We start from the raw sequence: 18,833 nt of genomic DNA on the forward strand, positions 1-18,833 counted from the left end.
CTGTAGCATGTGGGAAGAAAGACTTGCCAGGAGGTGCTTGGAAAGGGGCTGACAAGGAGACAGCTAGTCTGGTGGCTGGGCAAGGCAGGAGTTTGAAGCAGACGAGGGAATACGAAAGAGGGTCATAGCGAAAGAGGAATGGAGAGAGCCCGTGGGCTGGCAAGGCGCACACTGCCTCCTCCCAGCTTCTTGCCAGCATAGGCAAAGTGAATGCCATTGGGCAGAAGTTGGCAAGACCTAAAGGTGGGGAACAGTGAAGCTTGTGAAGGCAATGTGACATGCGGAGATGGTGAAGCATGGACTCTTAAGCACATCTATGCAGAAAATGTGCAGCTGTCTGGTAGCGGTTCCCATCAGAAGATAGGCAAGGATCATAGTGAGGCAGAGGAACAACTGAAGGATCTCTGACATTTTATAGAGCTGTTTGCAAAGTAAACACGTCTGTTTATTTAGCATTTTATTTAAAATCTGGTTGGTCACTGCATTATTTAACTTAATGACATGTTATCCAAATAATTGTCAGAATCTGTATTTAGTTAAAATATTTGTTTAAAAAGTGAGCTAATTTTTTCAGTGTGTTGGAGATTCCAATGAAATTCAAAGAAAAACCATCATGATAATACTTTTTCAGGGAATTTTTCTGGACTAGGAATGAGAGTCTGTGTGCGAGGTAGAAGGAGGCTATTGGTAAGAAACGCTTGAAAGGATTGGTTTGCTGAACATTCGTCCTAGCTTTGGTTTTATACACAAGAAATTCAGCTTTTTGTAGAGCCAAAGACTAATATTCTTTTAATTTATTTTCTAATTTTATGCTACATCAGAAGAAGAACTATGACCGTGTCATGAAAGCATTGGACAGTATCACTTCTATTAGAGAGATGACACAGGTGAGTTTAAAAATCTTTACCTAACTTAATCATTATTTCTAGAACTAGGAAAATGTTTCTACTGCTTGCCCGTGATGGGTGGGGAAGTCAATAGTATCATCTCTTTCCTATAGAGCTCTAATAATATTAAAATGTGTGTTAAAAATAACAAACCCAGAGTATCCATAATGGCAGTCAAATAAAAGTGATGAAGCAGAACTCAGATCTTTTGAAGTTTAAATAAGAGATAACATCAGAATGGGACACTGTAATTTGATAATCACCAACTACTGCATTTCTGGAAATATGAAAGCCAAACTGGGTGTTTCATTTCCAAAGCAAGAGAAACTGATTTTGTGACAGCATTCTGAGTGATAGCTTTATTTCTATTATAGCAAAACACTTGATGAACTAAGTATGGTTGGGGACGTGGAAGGTTGGGTCTCTTGGGATTACTACCTTATCATTTCTCAATATTCACATTGGGACAGAATCTGATAGCAATACTTATGTTTATTATTACACTTCATTTCCCAAAAGCCCAGCTGATTATAACTGATTATTGAAATCTCTCCCATGTACCTTGCTTTTCCAACTGCTATACAAATGTCAGCACACAACAGTTTATAAATCTTACTCTATATGTATTCCTAAAATACTTCTAGATTCTGGAATGAAGAATGAGGTGTATAGAGAGGAGTAAAATAAATTAAAAATGAAAATTCACATATTTTTGTTACTTAGGGTAATGTCTTGTAAATATTTAAAAAATCAGGTATTTCTGTTACCTGATATAATGTCTTTTAAATAGAAAAGAAAAATAACAACCATTTTGCCTTTTTTTAATAGTAAAATAATTCTTGGACTGAAGAGTTTTAAAGGGATGTTTTACACTGTGATTGAAATCAAAAATGGTTTTCAAAGGGATTATAAACTGATACAGTATTTTACTTGACCAGTTTATACCATGAAACAGTTAAAAAAAATGGAGTGGATTATCTTGGGGTATTTTGAGCAACTTAATTTTGTGAATTTCCAGTCCAATTTCTTAATCCAAGAGCTGAACATAAATAGATATCTTATGTAGTTCTCCCTGAGATCACCAATGTTTCCTATAATATACTAATTTTTATGCTAATTATATGCTTATTATTTTACTCCAGGGAAAATAATTGCTATATTAATTCTTCTTGTTGTCAAAACACATTTATAACTGTACAACACTAAATGTCAGTAAAACTGTGATTTAAGCCTAATAATGAGTCCCATGTATTCCTTTTAATAGATGAAATCATGGGCAATGTAACATATAAAATTTAACCTTACGATTTCAACTAGAAATAAAGAACGTAATTACTCTTTTCTAGGCACCTTACTTGGAAATAAAGAAGCAGATGGATAAACAAGACCCGCTTGCACATCCTCTTCTACAATGGTATAAAATTGACTCACATAAGATGATAATTATTACCAAGTTTAATGAATAATCACTTCACCAGTGTAATTTGGTATAAGGTCACCCTAAGAATTAACATCAGGGTTGACATTTGCAACTGCAGGTGTTTCTGGACTGTTTCTGGACCTCATCTGGGCCCTCTGAAAACACTGGAAAGACTCCAGCTTATTTGTACAGCCTCTGATCTAATGTCCTAGTCAAGATTTGGTCTACTTCCATCTGATAGGTTCAAAGACCTGCAGCTGGGTGCTTTGTGGTGGCCATTCATAACACATTTTTAAGAAGAAAAGTTCTGTTTGGTTATAATGTCTAATACATCTAACTTTTTCTTATTTTAGGGTTATTTCTAGTAATAGATCACATATTGTGAAGCTACCGGTGAATAGGGTAAGTGTCTGCAGGTTCTTTACTATTTTCTCATTTCTCATGGCTTGTATTAGCATTTTAGGTGTGAGTCTCGTAGCCAAACGTAGGTGTCTACATTCAAAATAATCACATGGACTCCATTAATGGACAGGGGACGGAAATAGGCAGTTTCAGGTCATGACTCATAGAGTCCTGTTGTGAATATCTAAAATAGGTCAAAGGAATAGTGCTCAGAAAAAGCTTATTTGAGGTGAGTAGCTCAAATACAAGTGTCTCCCTTGTAGCCATCTGAGATTGGGTGAGAATAACTGTTTGGTTTTTTACCATATAGAGTATTAGATACAGAATTGTACAGAAAGCAGTACACACAACACGATGTACCAGGAGATCCACAATGAGTACACCTCAAAAAGAGTATAGCTCTTGAATTTTAGACGGGTGGTGCTGAAATTAATTTCTGAGTGTGTGTGCCCCTGATTAAGGACGTGGTTTTTTGCAGCCTTTCAAATCTGAACCTGAATTCAAAGCCAGGTCTGATCAGAATACCATGATGAAATTGTTCAATTTAATTACTTTAGCAGAGCCATATTAGGCTGAAATTTGTTTCAGAAACTTGCATATGTTTCATAAACTGAAAGACATTTTTACTGTTTGATTTCAGGTAAAAACTGAGGTAACGAGACCAATTTCAACTTAGTTCATGAGGTTATTTTTATACAGCCCTGTGTTGTGCGAAACAGTGTGGTATCTTAAGAACTACCATTATGGAAATAGGATGCTTTTGTGTTAATCAACTTCTTTTCATTTGTGCACTGTTATATTTTACAGCAACTAAAGTTTATGCACACTCCCCACCAGTTCCTGCTTCTCAGCAGTCCACCAGCCAAAGAATCCAATTTCCGAGCTGCTAAAAATCTCTACGGAAGTACTTTTGCGTTTCAGTAAGTACATGTATTTGTATTAATCAAAGGTTATCAAAATGCCATCCTATTTTTTTGTTCTTGCCATTTGAGGTTTACAGCTGTGAATTTATTGTTTTAAAGGATTACTGGTTTCATTTTGCATTTTACCCCGTGGATTTTAATGCTTGCTTTTTCATTTTTTCAGTGGTTCACACATTGAAAATTGGCATTCCATCCTGAGGAACGGCTTAGTTGTTGCTTCCAATACGAGGCTGCAGGTAAATAGTAGACTAAGTTGACTTCAGCTAACCTGTGTGTGCTTGATTACATACTAGCTTAGGCAAGTTTTCAGGGGGTGTGGTTCTGGTAGTCATATAGGTGGAAAAAAGGGATGATTCTATGATTTCAAATACTGTCTTGTTTCATGGAAAAAGTACTTTTCCGATGCCATTAAAATAAAATAATACGTCTGCTAAAATGGCTAGAAAATCCCATTGCCGGAATCAGTGTTTCAGTTTTACATTGCAGAGCAGCACCTCCAGGAGGTTTATCTCGGTACTGCTTAAAAGCAGTTTTGGGATTAAAATTTGGTGCTACATAAACTATCTCCATATTACAGGATCCAAAAGCCTACTAGATTTACAGGAACAGGGTTTGCAGCATCTTATCTTCTCTTCTGGTTTCCTTGAGAATGGAAAGATGAGTGTACTGGCCAGGAGGGAGCGATTCCAAACCTTGGTTCGTTTTCTCAGACTGAATGATCTGGAGACCACTATTGCAGAACGAAGTAGGCAGTACCAAAGCGACTGGGGAGCTGTAACTCAGAGTATTTTAGCATCGTGGCTTTGACAGCTCTTCCCCAGAGCTGAATCCATGGTACCTTGGAGGAGGATCCCAGGGTGCTGACTAAGGATCAGGGTACAGAAGACACTGAAAAAAAAAGGAAATGGAAATCTCTGCTGTTCCTCTTAGTGGTTTGAGTGGTTTTATTAGTATCTTTGGAAGATAATTCCCCAGGAAAGCAGGATTTACATACCAAAATTCACCAAAGTAAACCCCTTTGTTTATGCTTACTTTTTTGTTGAGGGTTGAGATACTGGAAGTAGGAGGAAGCAGTAAAGCCCTATTTTATACAAGTCGTCATTTTTAATTCTCTTATACACCTAAGGCATATCCTGAGCCCAGTTCATCCTATTTAAATTAGTACCAGTCAGGAAAAATATGTACTCACCAAGGATTGTATACAACGTTGTGGGATCTGGAGGAGTGAAAGCATGTTTGCACATTCCTATGAGAGCTCTGGCACATTGCAGAGACAATGTAAATGTCACTGGGCCACAGGAAAGAAATAAGGATGAGCATGACTCTGAAGCCCAGTGGTCATAACATCTACCTGGGTAGGATATACTCTGGGTTCTCATTTGTGCTCCAGCAACTACTTGGTATGTATTTCTTTAAAGGCTTTTCCACATAAAGCAGTTGGTCCCTGGTGGAGAAGTGAAACCCATACTTCCCCCTTTCCAGACAAGAAAATGACTGCAGGGCTAATAAAAAGTGCTCACTTCTGTTGTTTAGCCCAAGCTTCATGACATGGAACAGTGATATTGGTGAAGAAGAGTCTTCCCTTTCCTCTGTTCTTTTCAGACAGCTGGTGGCTTTGTGGCTAAAGCTCAGTTCTGCAGTGATGTAATGTGCGTGTCTGAATTGGCTCAGGCAAAAGCTAGATTGTAAGCCATTCCTCCAGTACTCAGGCTGAGATAGTCACTAAATTTTTCTATAGCGTATGACCAGTGTGATCACCATCTCTTCATTTCTTACCTTAAAGAAAGTGAAAGCAGCTGTTTCTGCTGTTGATTCACGGAGGTTGGCTCAGGCTGCGCTTCCTGCCAAGGTGTTGATTTGAGACGCGTGCTGAGGCTGCGCAGCCTTACTAAGGCTGAGGTGTATTTGGCCATGTACAGAAGCACCTTCTGTAGGCATCCGCCATAGTAATGTTAGATTTAAAAACTGAAGATGCTATTTTATATATAAATCTGATGTAAAATTATGTTTGGGCATTTGGACATAGTTTCCAGAATATACTTAAAGACTTCTTGGAACACTACTTATTACCAGGCAATAAATTCATGCAGTAGGGCAGATGCTTATCTACATTATGACCTATGCCTATCATTGTTATTGTGTCCAGATAACCAAATTAATGTTAAACAATCACTGCGCTCTTTTTCAGCTCCATGGTGCAATGTTTGGAAGTGGAATCTACCTTAGTCCATTGTCAAGCATATCATTTGGTTACTCAGGTGATATTTATAAATCACTCTAAAGTTGGAGAAACATACGGGGGTATCTTAGTCTACTGCTTTTCTTACCAGCTTCACTGTTGACAACACTGTATTAAATTTTATCTTTGTTGATCAAGATTTAATTTATTCAAAAAAGAGAAAATATAAATTCCCTTATTAAGTACCTGTCCTTATTTTCCAGTGTGCTGAGTATCTTGAAACTCTGCTTGAAGTAAATAGTTGCTAATGCTGGATGCTGTGTGTAATGGAGCAGGTCTTGATTATGCAGTGGAAATGCAACCTTATGTTTGTGATTTTTTGTCAATATCTGCCTAAGTCCATCCAACATTATCTATGGATCCATGGGCTTTTACAACCTGATCCGACAAAACAAATATTCATCAATAGACATGTTCAACTCTGTATATTTAAGAGTATTCCCAATATCACCATGTCAGGATTACACAGAAAGTACAGAACAGCATGTTTATTTTAGCGTAAGAAGGGGAGGGAACTTAAATTGTCCCACTAGCAAATCCAAAAGTGAGTTGTGCAGATTTCTCCATATAAGAATTAAATCATAAATAGAAACATAATAGAAACAAGATATACCTACATGTACATTAAGAAACTTAAGAGATTTTTTACTTTTTCCTTTAGGTATGCTGTATTTACCATTTCCTCAGATATAAAAGTGCTGGTATAGTTGAATGTGTATTTGTGTGCATGTAGATAATTCTGAGAGTTTTTGTTATGCTTTCTGATTTTCAGTATTTTTAGTTAATGTCACAATTCATCTTAAATGCTCAGCATTTTTTACTACTATTTATTTAATTTCAATATCAATAATCTCCACATGCACTTTTAGCTTTTCAGAGATTACACGAGTATGGAAGCTTTTCAGGACTGACTAAAAGTGCAGGTTGCAGTATCATTATCTAACAAAATGCCCTTCTTTTTGGACAACACTGCTTTGTCAACTCCAGTGTGTTTTTTCTCATCTCTCTGACTTTCTTGGTCCCTTCTATACAGTCTCCTCTAGAAAGGAGGCTACGTTCCTATGAAATATGTAATACTTGATGCCAGTAAAAACCATGGAGTCCTACACTCGCTGTTCCTTCAAAGAGTTAAACTTCCCCATAATTCAGTCTGTGTTTGTGAACTGCCAAGAAATACGAGATAGTGGAAAGGCAAGGAAGCCTGCAGTAGCATACAATACGGGAATTTTACGTAAACCAACATGAGGAATATGAGAGAGACCTGAGGCACAAACATGGTGTTTAGATTTCTGAGATGGAAATTGAACCCAGTGTGGCTGACAAATAATTTAATACTGTTACATGTAGTAAATTAATTAAACCAAGGTAGGCTTTCAAACTTTAAAAAAATTAACTACTCCTAAAAATTAATTAGACCTTTAATGATTCTAAATAAAGTGTTAAAGATTGATATCTAAAGTTCTTTCTCTCATGATTTTACTATCCCACACACAGTAAATCAGACTGTGTTACTTCAGCCTGAGTAGAGTCACTTAGACTCAAGACATGCTGACATGCAGCTCTGTTAAGCAACCACCTAAGAGCGTTCCTGAGCTGAATTCAGTGTCATTTAAGCTTATGTTTATTTGTCTTTGGACCTGCTTAATGCTAACTTGACTTTCCTGAGGTCTTTGCCATACATACAGATGCACTGGTCATTTGCAGGTTTAAATTGAGATACTCTATGACAAAGTTAACAAGCTTTTTGGGTGCAATGCAAAGGACTGTGATTCCCACTGTGCTACCTGTTCATTCTCCATATGTAACTTTGCTTACTATGGTATTTATATGCCAGGGTATCTTAAATGATTTTTAATATTCTTAGGGATGAATAAGAAGCAGCAGAAGGTGTCAGCTAAAGATGAACCAGCCTCAGGCAGTAAGAGCAGTAGTACATCACAGGTATAGTACATCAGTCATCTCTATAAGATTTATGATTTTATGTTTGGGAACTTGATAGCTGAAAAGCAGGTAGTATTCCCTTTGTGAAAGCTAACGGTTTTATTTTATTGAATGAAATCAACAACTTCAGAGACCGAAAACATCGAATACAACTGCTTTTCGTAACAATTTATGGAGTACACTGCAGGTCTCATGCCCTTTTTTTACAAGCAGAATAATCTAGGAAGAGAATGAAAATGAAAGACCGGTTGCATTATGACTTTTAGCAAGCCCTTGCTTTCTGAGTTCTAGACTTGCGGAATAATGATGCAAAAAGAATTGAGAGTGCTTATTTCTGGAAAATGAATATCATTTCATATATAGCAGTTTTTCTTTTTCATGGTTTTTACATGTTAAAGCATTACAATACTTTATGTAAAGCAAACTCATAGCATTTATGTGTGCAGCTAAGTTATGAGAAAGAAATCTTACATCTGTCTCCATAGTTAACACGTAGAAACTGCAGAATAATCTGGCTTCAGAGAGAGACTGGTATATAACAGCAGAAACCATCAGAAATGGGAAGGCCAGTAAAATATCAGGGTAGTGTCCAAAGAATTGGTGATCACGTTCACCTTTTTTTTTTTTTTTGGCTACAATTTGTTTATTGGTAACACTGATATTTCTAATAATATTATTCATTCTGTAAAAATTGGGAACTTTTCTTTCTGGATAAAGGAGTTTAAATCCCTCCTACAATAATCCAAGCAAATAGTATAAATGTTTTTAGATTTTCTATTAAATTTAGAAATAAAATAGATTTTTTTTAGAAAGACTGCCCCTATCTTTGTTTACTAATAAAGCACTGAAAATAGCAGCCCTCTCCTTCGTTACTTCTTCGCTCAGTTTGTCTTACTGCACTAATTACGTTTTCTCATGTTTTTACATCTCAGTCACAGAAGAAAGGACAACAGTCACAATTTTTGCAAAGCCGTAACTTAAAATGCATAGCCTTATGTGAAGGTAAGCTGAAAGCCCTTGAAAAAAGTGTTATAGTCGTAGATACTGTGTTACTGGATGCAAATCAGTGAGACCTTTAGTTCCAGTATTGGTTGGTTTTAGGTAAAGAGACTACTGGTAGGCATACGAGTACTTGTGTAATAGCTGACCTTTATATTTCAGTTCAGAACATTTCCCTCGTCGAACAAAACCTGTAACACATGCTTGATTGATCATCTGATGTGTCTTTGAAATGTGACTGTATTCCTGAGCCATCAAGATAATCTTTATTTGAAGATAGCCTTTTTTTGAAACACTGATTTCTTGCAAGCTCTTTACAAATGCATTAAACACCTAAAAGTCAGAAAAAAACAGCTTTCCTATTGAATTTCCAAATGATTTTTCACTGTTCAAGCAAGTATACTCTTCATCTGGTAGCTAGTCTGTTCTCTCTGACTGTTTCAGAAATCTTGTGAAGTTAAAATCCAGTGCATATGAGTACAGTCATTCTTGAAAGATTTAGCTAGTCTTCTAATAACTAATGAAACATCAGAAAGGTTTGAGACCAAAGAATTACGAAATTTGAATGAGAATTGTACCAGAAATTTAGTGTCATTGGCCAAAAAAAAAAGAGATTATATGAAACTCAGTTTGCCCTTCATTTGGAGCATTTGTTTATTTTTAAAAGTAACAATTAAGACAGACAGTAGAATTTAGTTCAAAATGGAAGCTTTAAGCTATGTATGCTACTTTTGTGTATATATTTATATATATATACTTGAGACTGTTCAAGTGAAATATTTAATGTGATTGAAGAGATGCCAATCGACATGAAAATGCAATTTGATCTGGACAGAAAAATACACAAATTTCATTCTAAAACTTTCAGAAGAAGATATGAAATGAATCTAGGGTTTACTAGAATTTACTTGGCCTTTAATGCCTGAAGTTCCTAAATATAAATCACATCTTTCACAGGGACTTTTTCATCCATGTAATTTTTTCTTCATGCTTATTAATGGATTATTGATTTTATAAAGGTGAATGTAAAATATTTAGTATATTTTACTTCATATTCACTTCATTTTTCTGTGGAAAGAAGTGTTATGGGGAGATGGTTAATATAGATTTTAGATAAAATTAATTACAGGATATAAATATTTGTTAAAAATTACAATTCATGGAAGAAATGGTATGAAAATTGAATATGCATTTACTCATGGTAGTAATAGAATAGAACAGAACAGAACTAGGTGATCTTTAAGGCCCCTTCTAATCTGAAACATTCTATGATTCTATGAATTGAATAGAATAGAATAGAATAGAATAGAATAGAATAGAATAGAATAGAATAGAATAGAATAGAATAGAATAGACTATTTCAGTTGGAAGACACCTACAACAATCATCTAGTCCAACTGCCTGACGAATTCAGGGCTGACCAAAGGTTAAAGCATGTTATTAAGGGCATTATCCAAATGCCTCTTAAACACTGACAGGCTTGCGGCATTGACCACCTCTCTAGGAAGCCTGTTGCAGTGTTTGACCACCCTCTTGGTAAAGAAATGCTCCCTAATGTCCACTCTGAACCTCCCCTCATGCAGCTTTGAACCATTCCCACGCATCCTACGTTACTGTTTTCTAAACATCCTCCTTAGCAGCCCTGTGGCCATTTAAAATCAGTTTTTGATAAATATACTTTTCATTTTTCATTGCAACTAACAACTGGCTCCCATAAGACAAGTATCTGTGTTTTCTGGAAAACGTAACATATTTTGGAAACAAGAATGAAGTTCATCTCCCTGTTTGTACTAGAAGCGAACTCAGTCAGCGCCACACCACAGACATGCAGTGGAAAACAACACATTCACAGAAGACTGTTTGAAGTGTATAAAAAAGCAAATATTTTAAAGCGTTATTTTCCAGGCATGATTTCATCACTATGAAACTTACACTTTCCCTCATAGTGATAACCTCATCCGATCTGCACAAACATGGAGAGATATGGGTAGTTCCCAATACGGATCACGTGTGTACAAGATTTTTCTTTGTGTGAGTACAAAGCTTCTCTTGACATTCAACTTCTTTTCATCCTAGACCTTTTTCCCCATGTTCGCTCCAACAGTTGAAACTGAAGTAGATAATAGACGTTTCTTCCTAATTCCTTTCAGTGCTACTTCATTTTTTTATCTTTCTTTGTACTTACTTTTGTTAGGAAATGTATGGGTAAGCAAGTGACAAAGGTTTAGTAGATGTTTTGTTACAGGATAAATTAATGGAGAGTTACTGATTTTTCCCACTGTATAGCGTTACCTCATGTTACAGTAAGTCTATCCATGTATCATAAAATATCATATCTATTTGGCCGTATGTTTTAAGATGGGGAATTCATTGAAGGCTTCCTGTCTATGATGTGAGCATTTCCCCTCTCACCTATGGCTTGTCCCCTTGGGGTCCTAGCAGCTTATTCAGCCTCGGAGTTTCAATGACAATGGCAGCTTTACCACACTTTGCTCTCTAGAATTTAGGATCTGCATGTCATGGTGAAGTGCAGGAGAGCATTTTAATAGAAACATGTTAACATATGGAATGAGCACTCTCGATTATTGAATGAAATGGAGTTTTGGATGTTTTTAGTTAGATTAATAATACACTAATTTGATTTTATTTTCTGTACCTTTTCTTTTAGTTATGAAGATGGTCAAGTGGGTGATACAAGTATAAATACACAGGAACCAAGCATTCATAAAGAGATTCTTCGAGTCATTGGCAATCAAACTGCTACTGGTTAAAAGGACCACTCTTATTTAATTGATGTGATTTGGAAGCCTTCCTCAGTCTCAAAGCTGGATTTTGAACTGAAGAAGATGCGAAAAACTAATTTATTATTATTATTCTAAGCAAATTAACCCTTTGAATACTTACTGTTTTCTTACTTAGTATTTCTTATCTCATCAAAATACCTGAGATGGTATGAATTAGCAACTGTAGGGGTGCAAAGTCTATTAATATACTACAACTAATAATAATTAAACAGGCATTTGGGTTGCTCACAATAAACAGACTTTAAAAAGGAGTTTTGTGCTGATATTTTTATATTAAACTTCAATTGGAGGTTTTAGTACTGTATACTGGTATTTTAAATTTAGAATGACTGAATTATAGGCGAGAAGATTTTATAGCGGAGCACCTGTATTATGCAGGATACTTTGCAATAAGTAAAATATTCTCATATTTAAACACAAAAACAGGTTGTCTGGAACATGTCAAGTTAAAGAGATTGGTTACTTGCAGCTATCTTTGATTCATTTTATTTTACACAAATGCAGCTAGGATTTAGAGTCAAAGGTTAAAACAACAAGACATTTTCTATTTAATGAGTGAAACAAAGCAAAAAGTAGTGAATGTGATCGTGTATATTTAGTTTTCTTTATCTTCTCTGGAAACACTGTCTTATCCATTAAGCAGCTCAGTTGCATTTTTTAATTATACGAGCCTAGCAAGCATCTGGAAATCCTGAAGCTGTTAACTTCCTTTTGTCAAACTTGGGTTTTGTATACTAGATTTTACATTTTCTTTAGATCAACAAGGTTCTTTAATGTTTTCATCTTAACTTCAGTGAAACTGCTCTGTGGTTAAATCTAGCCACATAATATGTGCTGAATTAAGACTTTTACATGATTGAGTTGATTGTTGGTACATCAGAAAATACAAACAAATGCAAAATTTTACTGATTTTCTCTTTGTGAAATATTTTTATTAATTTATTCCTGAGGGAAAACAAACCAATTCAGATCTCTCTGTCCTTTAAATTAAGAACTGTTTTTTCCAAGTGAGCATGATGGCAACAGAGGTTGGAAGGGGCCCAATCTCCAAGGCATAAAGCATATCCTGCGCCCTAGTGAGTGCCCTTGGTGCCTCACAGTGGCTATCCTGGAGCATCAGTGACACCCTTGAGTACGGAGAGCAGTTCAACTTACCTATTTGTGCAACTATTACAAGCCACCTCAGAAAGCAAAAATAGACCGAATCCTCTATTATGTTATTTTCATAATAAACATACTGAAGCACCAAGTGACAGCATAACAGAGCACGGGTGGGTTTGCTTCTTTTAAACAGATCTGCATTAGAAATGCTGTAATGGGTGATTCCTTCTTTCTAGTTCAAGCTACATTCCGTTATTACTTGCTGCAATTGAAGCGCCCTACAAGTAAAATAGTGTTACTGGGCCTAGGAGTGCATACTTGGAGGTGTATTTTAGCATTACAGACTTATCTGCTGGGGCCTTCAGTTTTTCCGGGTTCATATCTAGACTTGTAAAGTCAATCCTGTTTGCAAATCCACATTTTGCTGTTGAGATTCTGTTGAATTTCATCTCCATTTGGTGGGCCCCTAATTTGAGAATCACTACTCTAATTGTTATCTTTTGTGTTGGGACGCAGGTTAACTTCTTGAAACAAAGAGGATTCCTGAAATTTGTCTATCTGCGTAAGGACTGCCTTACGTTGTGCAGCTGCACAAAATCAGCATAATTCAGAAGTGGAGCTGAAACCCTGGAATGACCATCTCTCTGTAATTTGTCCTGCCATATGTGTCTCAATCACTATGTTTTGCATAACAAAAAGAAACTGGGAAGCAAATCCACAAAGATATCCTACATTTACTTGCTGGGCTGATAGTCCACCACTCTGGGAGGCCTCCTCAAAAAACTAGGAGAAAAGAAAGATGACCATGAGTCAACTGGAGAAGCCAAGTAAGCAGTCATCTTCCCTGTCCCTTCAAGCTGCAGCAGGGTCACAAGTGAACCCCTTGGAGGAAGAAACCTGAAATGTAGCTATGGCAGCGAGTCAGCCTTGGGTTGCACAGTGGGGTCATGATACTGGCCGTGCCCAGTGCCATCGTAAGTATGACCACCGGAAGGGGGAGGGAAAATACATCTGTACCAAATTTTAAGGCTGCTCAGAGATTTGTTTGAGATGGATGAGCAGCAGGAAGGGACAGTGTGGAGGAAAGCAGGGCTCTGAGGTATATGGGGGCCTTGCTGTTGTAAGGTGCCCACTTCAGGGAGCGGTGAGGTGATGGGCTTACGTACTGGGGAGAAGGAGGGTAGCTAAGAGTAAAAGGCAGAGTGTGACAAGCACAGGTGTTACATAGCGGTGGGAGAGGGCAAAACCTCTCAGGGAGAAAGGTAGTTCTGAAGGGACAAGGGGTTTGCTGGTAGGAAAGAACAAAACAAAAAATAAAAAATGAGGAGCCACAGAATTACTAACAAGTGGCATGAGCAGCTCAGGTCCCACACGCTGCTTGGCAGGAAAAGGAACTGTGAGAATGAAGCTGCAGCATGGGGAAACACAGCTCACAGAGGTATGGGGCAGCTTCATGCCCAGGGACACTTGGGAAGGTGTCACGTTCTAGGGGACAGTGCAAGGACACAAGCCCAGTGACACACAAACATCAGTTGAATTAAACCACAGTTCACTTGCTGCACAGTAACTCAGTCACTTTTTTCTTTAGCCAATATATTAACGAGAAGCTTCTTCTAAGGTGTTAAATTATCTGCAGGTGAGCATTGTTTAACAAAGTACTAGTTCTCATAATTTTTAAAAGGTGAGGGTAAAGAGGGAGGTCTTTGGGGATCTGTTACTCAACAGTAAATAGCCTGTCTATAGCAAACTTCACAGCTGAAACAAAGACTTTATCACCAAGAACTGGAATGAAAAAAACTCAAGGATGAGATTTTCTTTAAAGGTTTTATCCAGGGGCAGAAGTTGCATATTGCCAAATTCTTCCAAATACTTGCATTCACAAGGATTCCAGGGAATGAAAAATTAAAAGCCAGGCCCATCTAAGCAAGGACCTTGTGTTATCCCCAAAGCCCTTGCATTTCCTTTTGTCTGTTATCATGCGCATGTATTGGTGATAGAGCAATCTTTGTATCTCCCTCTATAAAGCTGTAGGTTTTCACAGATAGCTTATAATCAAAGAAAATAGACCCCCTAGCTCTTCTATCTCTCTTGGTAGAAATGTCTATGAAGCCATACCTATCTAGCTGTGACCATGTCCAGCACAGAGCAACCGAAGGAATTCTTGGGAAAGAATTTTTAACTTGTTCCTACATCCCACAACAAATTACAAGCCCTCAAATGGGGAAACCTTGATGGGAAAATTATGTTAATAGCTTAATGTTGCACCCTAATTATGAATTGACATATTTATACTTCTGAATATTTTAAACATTGAGAAAGAAATCCAAAAAGAGGTTTTTAAACCTTTACTGAGATTCAGGCAGATATTTAGCATTCAAGGGGTTAAGCAATTTGAGTTATCTTTTGTCTGTTTTCTTCAGCAGTGCTACACTGTTTTGATAACCTGAGTCTTTGGTTGCATATTACTTACCATAAAATGGCCAGTTTGTGTAATGTTCTGCTTAATCTTTTACAGGAACTAGCCAATGACACCGGGACTGTTTATGCTTATATTTTTCCTCTGCAGCCCTTGAAAAACTGTTATTGATGATGTATAATTTTAATATTATAGCTGTTGGTACTAAAAATGCATCTGATGAATAATGCTAAGATTATGCTTTTGTTAATACAAATATAAGATCACTCCAAATGAAGACTTTGTGCTTAGATCAATTACACTTTGCTTGTAAACCACTTACTACTGTGGAAGCAATTAGCATACTTCCAACACAGATGAGTACAAAGTGCGAAAAAAAAAAAAAAAAAAAAAAACGAAAAGGGACAACGGAATGAAAAGATTCATGATTTAAAAAGACACACCTAAAAAAAAAAAACTAAACAAATATAAAAACAGTATCTAGTTACTTAAGCACTGTATTAATTTATATGGATTTCTTCTTGGCTCTAGAAAACGTAAGTCAGATAACAGAAACTATGAGCCACGACCAAGCAGGAGGTGATGCTACGGGAGCAAAAGCACGCTGTAATCTTAGCATTTTCACAGCAGATAGGTTTGGGGCCCGATCCCGCCTTGTGCTGAGCACCCATGGGAGGTGCTGGGTGTCAGCCCTCAAACAGATGTGGGTGGTTTTTGTGCTAGTCGCTCCTCGCTCTCGTGGTAAGTTTTTCAGAAGCCACTGAGGTGAAGGCCTGTGGCCATGGGGTCAGCGTGTAGACACCCACACATTGCATGGCCTGTAGGCCTGGGCAGGAGCTGGCAGGACTCATCTGCACCGTGGCTGTGTGAAACTTAGATTAGATACTAAGAAGAAATTCTTTACTGTGAGGGTGGTGAGACACTGGAACGAGTTGCCCAGAGAAGTTGTGGATGCCCCATCCCTGGAGGTGTTCAAGGCCAGGCTGGATGGGGCTTTGAGCAGCCTGGTCTAGTGGGAGGTGTCCCTGCCCAGGGCAGGGGGGTTGGATCTCAATGATCTTCAAGCGCTTCCAGCCCAAACTGTTCTACGATTCTATGGCCGGATGGCAGCCCTGGTGGCGAGGCTGAGGGGGAGAGATGGACAGCTGGGCCCAGCCTTGCCATGCATGGTTCCTCTGCCATCTGCCGGTGCTGTAGCCATGGCGCCGGCAGCATCGCGGCAGCCCCCACACTATGGCCAGGCATCCACTTTTCTCTGGGGGCACGTAGGGTCTTGCCACGCTGTATTCGCAAAACTGAGGCGTTAATCTGGTGTCCTGCGCAATTTCTTCGTTACAAACGCTACCTCAAGGTGAAAAACGAGCCTGTTGACTAAACAGAGCTGGTTCTGTTGTTTGGAGAGCGATTAAGATACGTGTAGCACTGAAAGTGGTTCTGAAAGGATCTTGAGCCCAGTCAGTCAGGCCTATGATAATAATCAAATTTATTGCTTAAAGCACTCAGGAGTGCATGGACACTTGTGCTTCAGAAGGGGATAAATAAAAATGGGAAGATTTACTCAAAGCAGAGCGGCGTTCTGCGGGCGCGGTGTCATATAAAACGCGCGAGGATGTCTCCAGCAGTTTGACTCCAGACGGGGGTTTGGGACGGCCGGGTCTGGAAGCGCTGACCCCCTCTGTCTCTCCCGGGGTGGCGGTCCCGCAGCCGGGCTCACCGGCTGCAGCAGCGGCCACCAGCAGGAGCGGGGGGAACCCAGTGCCTGCAGCTGCTGTTCCCCAGTATTTTGATGGCGTGGCTCCTGCCGAGTTTCAGTCCGCCGCAGAACGGCTACGATGTAAATTACTACCCATTTCACGTTGCATTGGGGATTTGTATACATACTAGTTGTAAGACTTTTGTCAAGTAGTTTTTAGATGAACATATCTAGTGTGTGAAAAACCTGTTGAAGAATAGATTACATTAAACATTTACCAGCAAGTCAGTAAAAATAGTCGTTATATACAGACGTTCAATATAATTTAATGTTCTAAAAATAATTTTTTAGTTTACCCAGTATGTATTGTATCTTTGAATTTTAAGAAGCAGCCACTCCTTTATGTAAACATAAAATATGCCTATGTTTCTTTTAACTCTACAGCCTTTTTTTCTCCAAATAAATTTATTAAATTCTGTGCACAAAATAGTACTGCAGCCTGCTATTTAGCCTATGGTGCCTTAGAGTTACTACAAATATTTAACAAAATGTACATAATGTAAATACTGCCAGAAGATCACTAAGGCCAAATATTTTCTCTATTCACTTTTTACTGCACTTGCTTTCTATTGCTATTTAAGCCTCTTTTATCCAGCTTTGTAACAGTTATAACATTGTAGCCAATGTAAACGTTTACTTTCAATAAATCAGAATTTGTTCAACAAGTACTGTGCATTTGGGCACTATTTTGAGAGCACTGTTCAAAGTTAAAACAGTCATCTAAGAATGAAACTGCGTCTGAAGGAGATTCTTGACTTTTGCTAATCTCAATGACATCTAAAGGTTATGCCATGCTTTTAAAAAAAAAATTAGTACAATTTTCCTGCAGTGATAATTTTAAAAACACTTAGGTGAACAATAAAACCAGCTTTCCATGCTATGTTTATCTGAATGGGTTACACATCTGGTTCAAAATAGAGATACTGGAATTAAAGCAGTATTTTGTATGTACAATGTCATATAAAATGCATAAGGATGTATCAAGATGCATTTTATAATTGCTTTTAAAGTAGTCCTCCGTTTTTGTGTAGACCTGTTTTTGTCATGAAAACACAGCAAATATATGACAAACCATGTAGTACTTTAATGTGGGTATGTTTAAAGTATAAATGCACATCTGCAGCTCATAAAATATACAGACATTTGTGGGACTGGTTATTAATTCAGTGAGTGTACTATTTTTTTTCACTGCGTATGAGCTCATTTTAATTATATGGGTGGATATTAACTTGTATCTTTTGAAAATTTTAGCTCTTGCTTTGTTAAATTTATTATTTTTTTATTGTGGATTTTGGATTGGAAAAGTCAAGGTGGTACTATTCTTTTGAATGCTGTTAAATATTTTATACAAATACAACTATGCGAGAGAGGAAAAAATACATCATTGCTACTCTAAATGACTGATAATTTGCCTTTGATTGGAGTGTATAGGCTGGAGCTTGAATTCGAAACTGGCAGAGATATTCTGTATTTTGGGGACCTTAAAGTTGGAGGAAACAGTAACTTCCAGACTCGCAAAACAGGAGCTGAATCCATGATGAAATCTCAGACTTCACTAAAACCAGTACCCACAGATAGCAGGAGGGACAGGATTTATACCACCAGCTTTGGCTTGATTGCTACTCCATTTCCAAGCCGCTGCATTCAAAGCTCTTTCAATATGCATCAATAGTCAGTTTTCCATTGAGAAAGTTTATGGCATATTGTATTCACCTGTTGAACACTTCAGTGTGGGACCTTGGAGGTTAACAATCCAAACATTAATTGACAGCAATACAAAATTATTGCAATGGACCAGAGCTGCTTTCAAGTCCACATCCTAGCCTGTATCAGGAATAGTGTGGTGAGCCGGACTAGGGAAGTGATCATCCCCCTGTACTCGGCACTGGTGAGGCCCCACCTCGAGTACTGCGTTCAGTGTTGGGCCCCTCGCTACAAGAGGGACATT

General features: G+C 37.8%; 1 protein-coding gene across 1 annotated transcript in view; it reads left to right on the forward strand.

Moving 5' to 3' along the window:
• PARP8 (poly(ADP-ribose) polymerase family member 8) overlaps nucleotides 1-11,866 on the forward strand; it is a 118,102-nt gene extending 106,236 nt beyond the window's left edge. Inside the window, exons 17-26 of the mRNA XM_074569774.1 lie at nucleotides 822-887; nucleotides 2,234-2,301; nucleotides 2,661-2,709; nucleotides 3,517-3,629; nucleotides 3,796-3,868; nucleotides 5,821-5,890; nucleotides 7,736-7,812; nucleotides 8,745-8,814; nucleotides 10,758-10,842; nucleotides 11,480-11,866. Of these exons, the coding sequence (XP_074425875.1) occupies nucleotides 822-887; nucleotides 2,234-2,301; nucleotides 2,661-2,709; nucleotides 3,517-3,629; nucleotides 3,796-3,868; nucleotides 5,821-5,890; nucleotides 7,736-7,812; nucleotides 8,745-8,814; nucleotides 10,758-10,842; nucleotides 11,480-11,582 (774 nt within the window). The 3' untranslated portion in view covers nucleotides 11,583-11,866. The remainder of the gene's footprint in view (nucleotides 1-821; nucleotides 888-2,233; nucleotides 2,302-2,660; nucleotides 2,710-3,516; nucleotides 3,630-3,795; nucleotides 3,869-5,820; nucleotides 5,891-7,735; nucleotides 7,813-8,744; nucleotides 8,815-10,757; nucleotides 10,843-11,479) is intronic.
• The last annotated feature ends 6,967 nt before the right edge of the window (nucleotides 11,867-18,833 follow it).

Source organism: Larus michahellis, chromosome Z (assembly GCF_964199755.1).
Source record: "Larus michahellis chromosome Z, bLarMic1.1, whole genome shotgun sequence".
Taxonomy (NCBI): Eukaryota; Metazoa; Chordata; class Aves; order Charadriiformes; family Laridae; genus Larus; species Larus michahellis.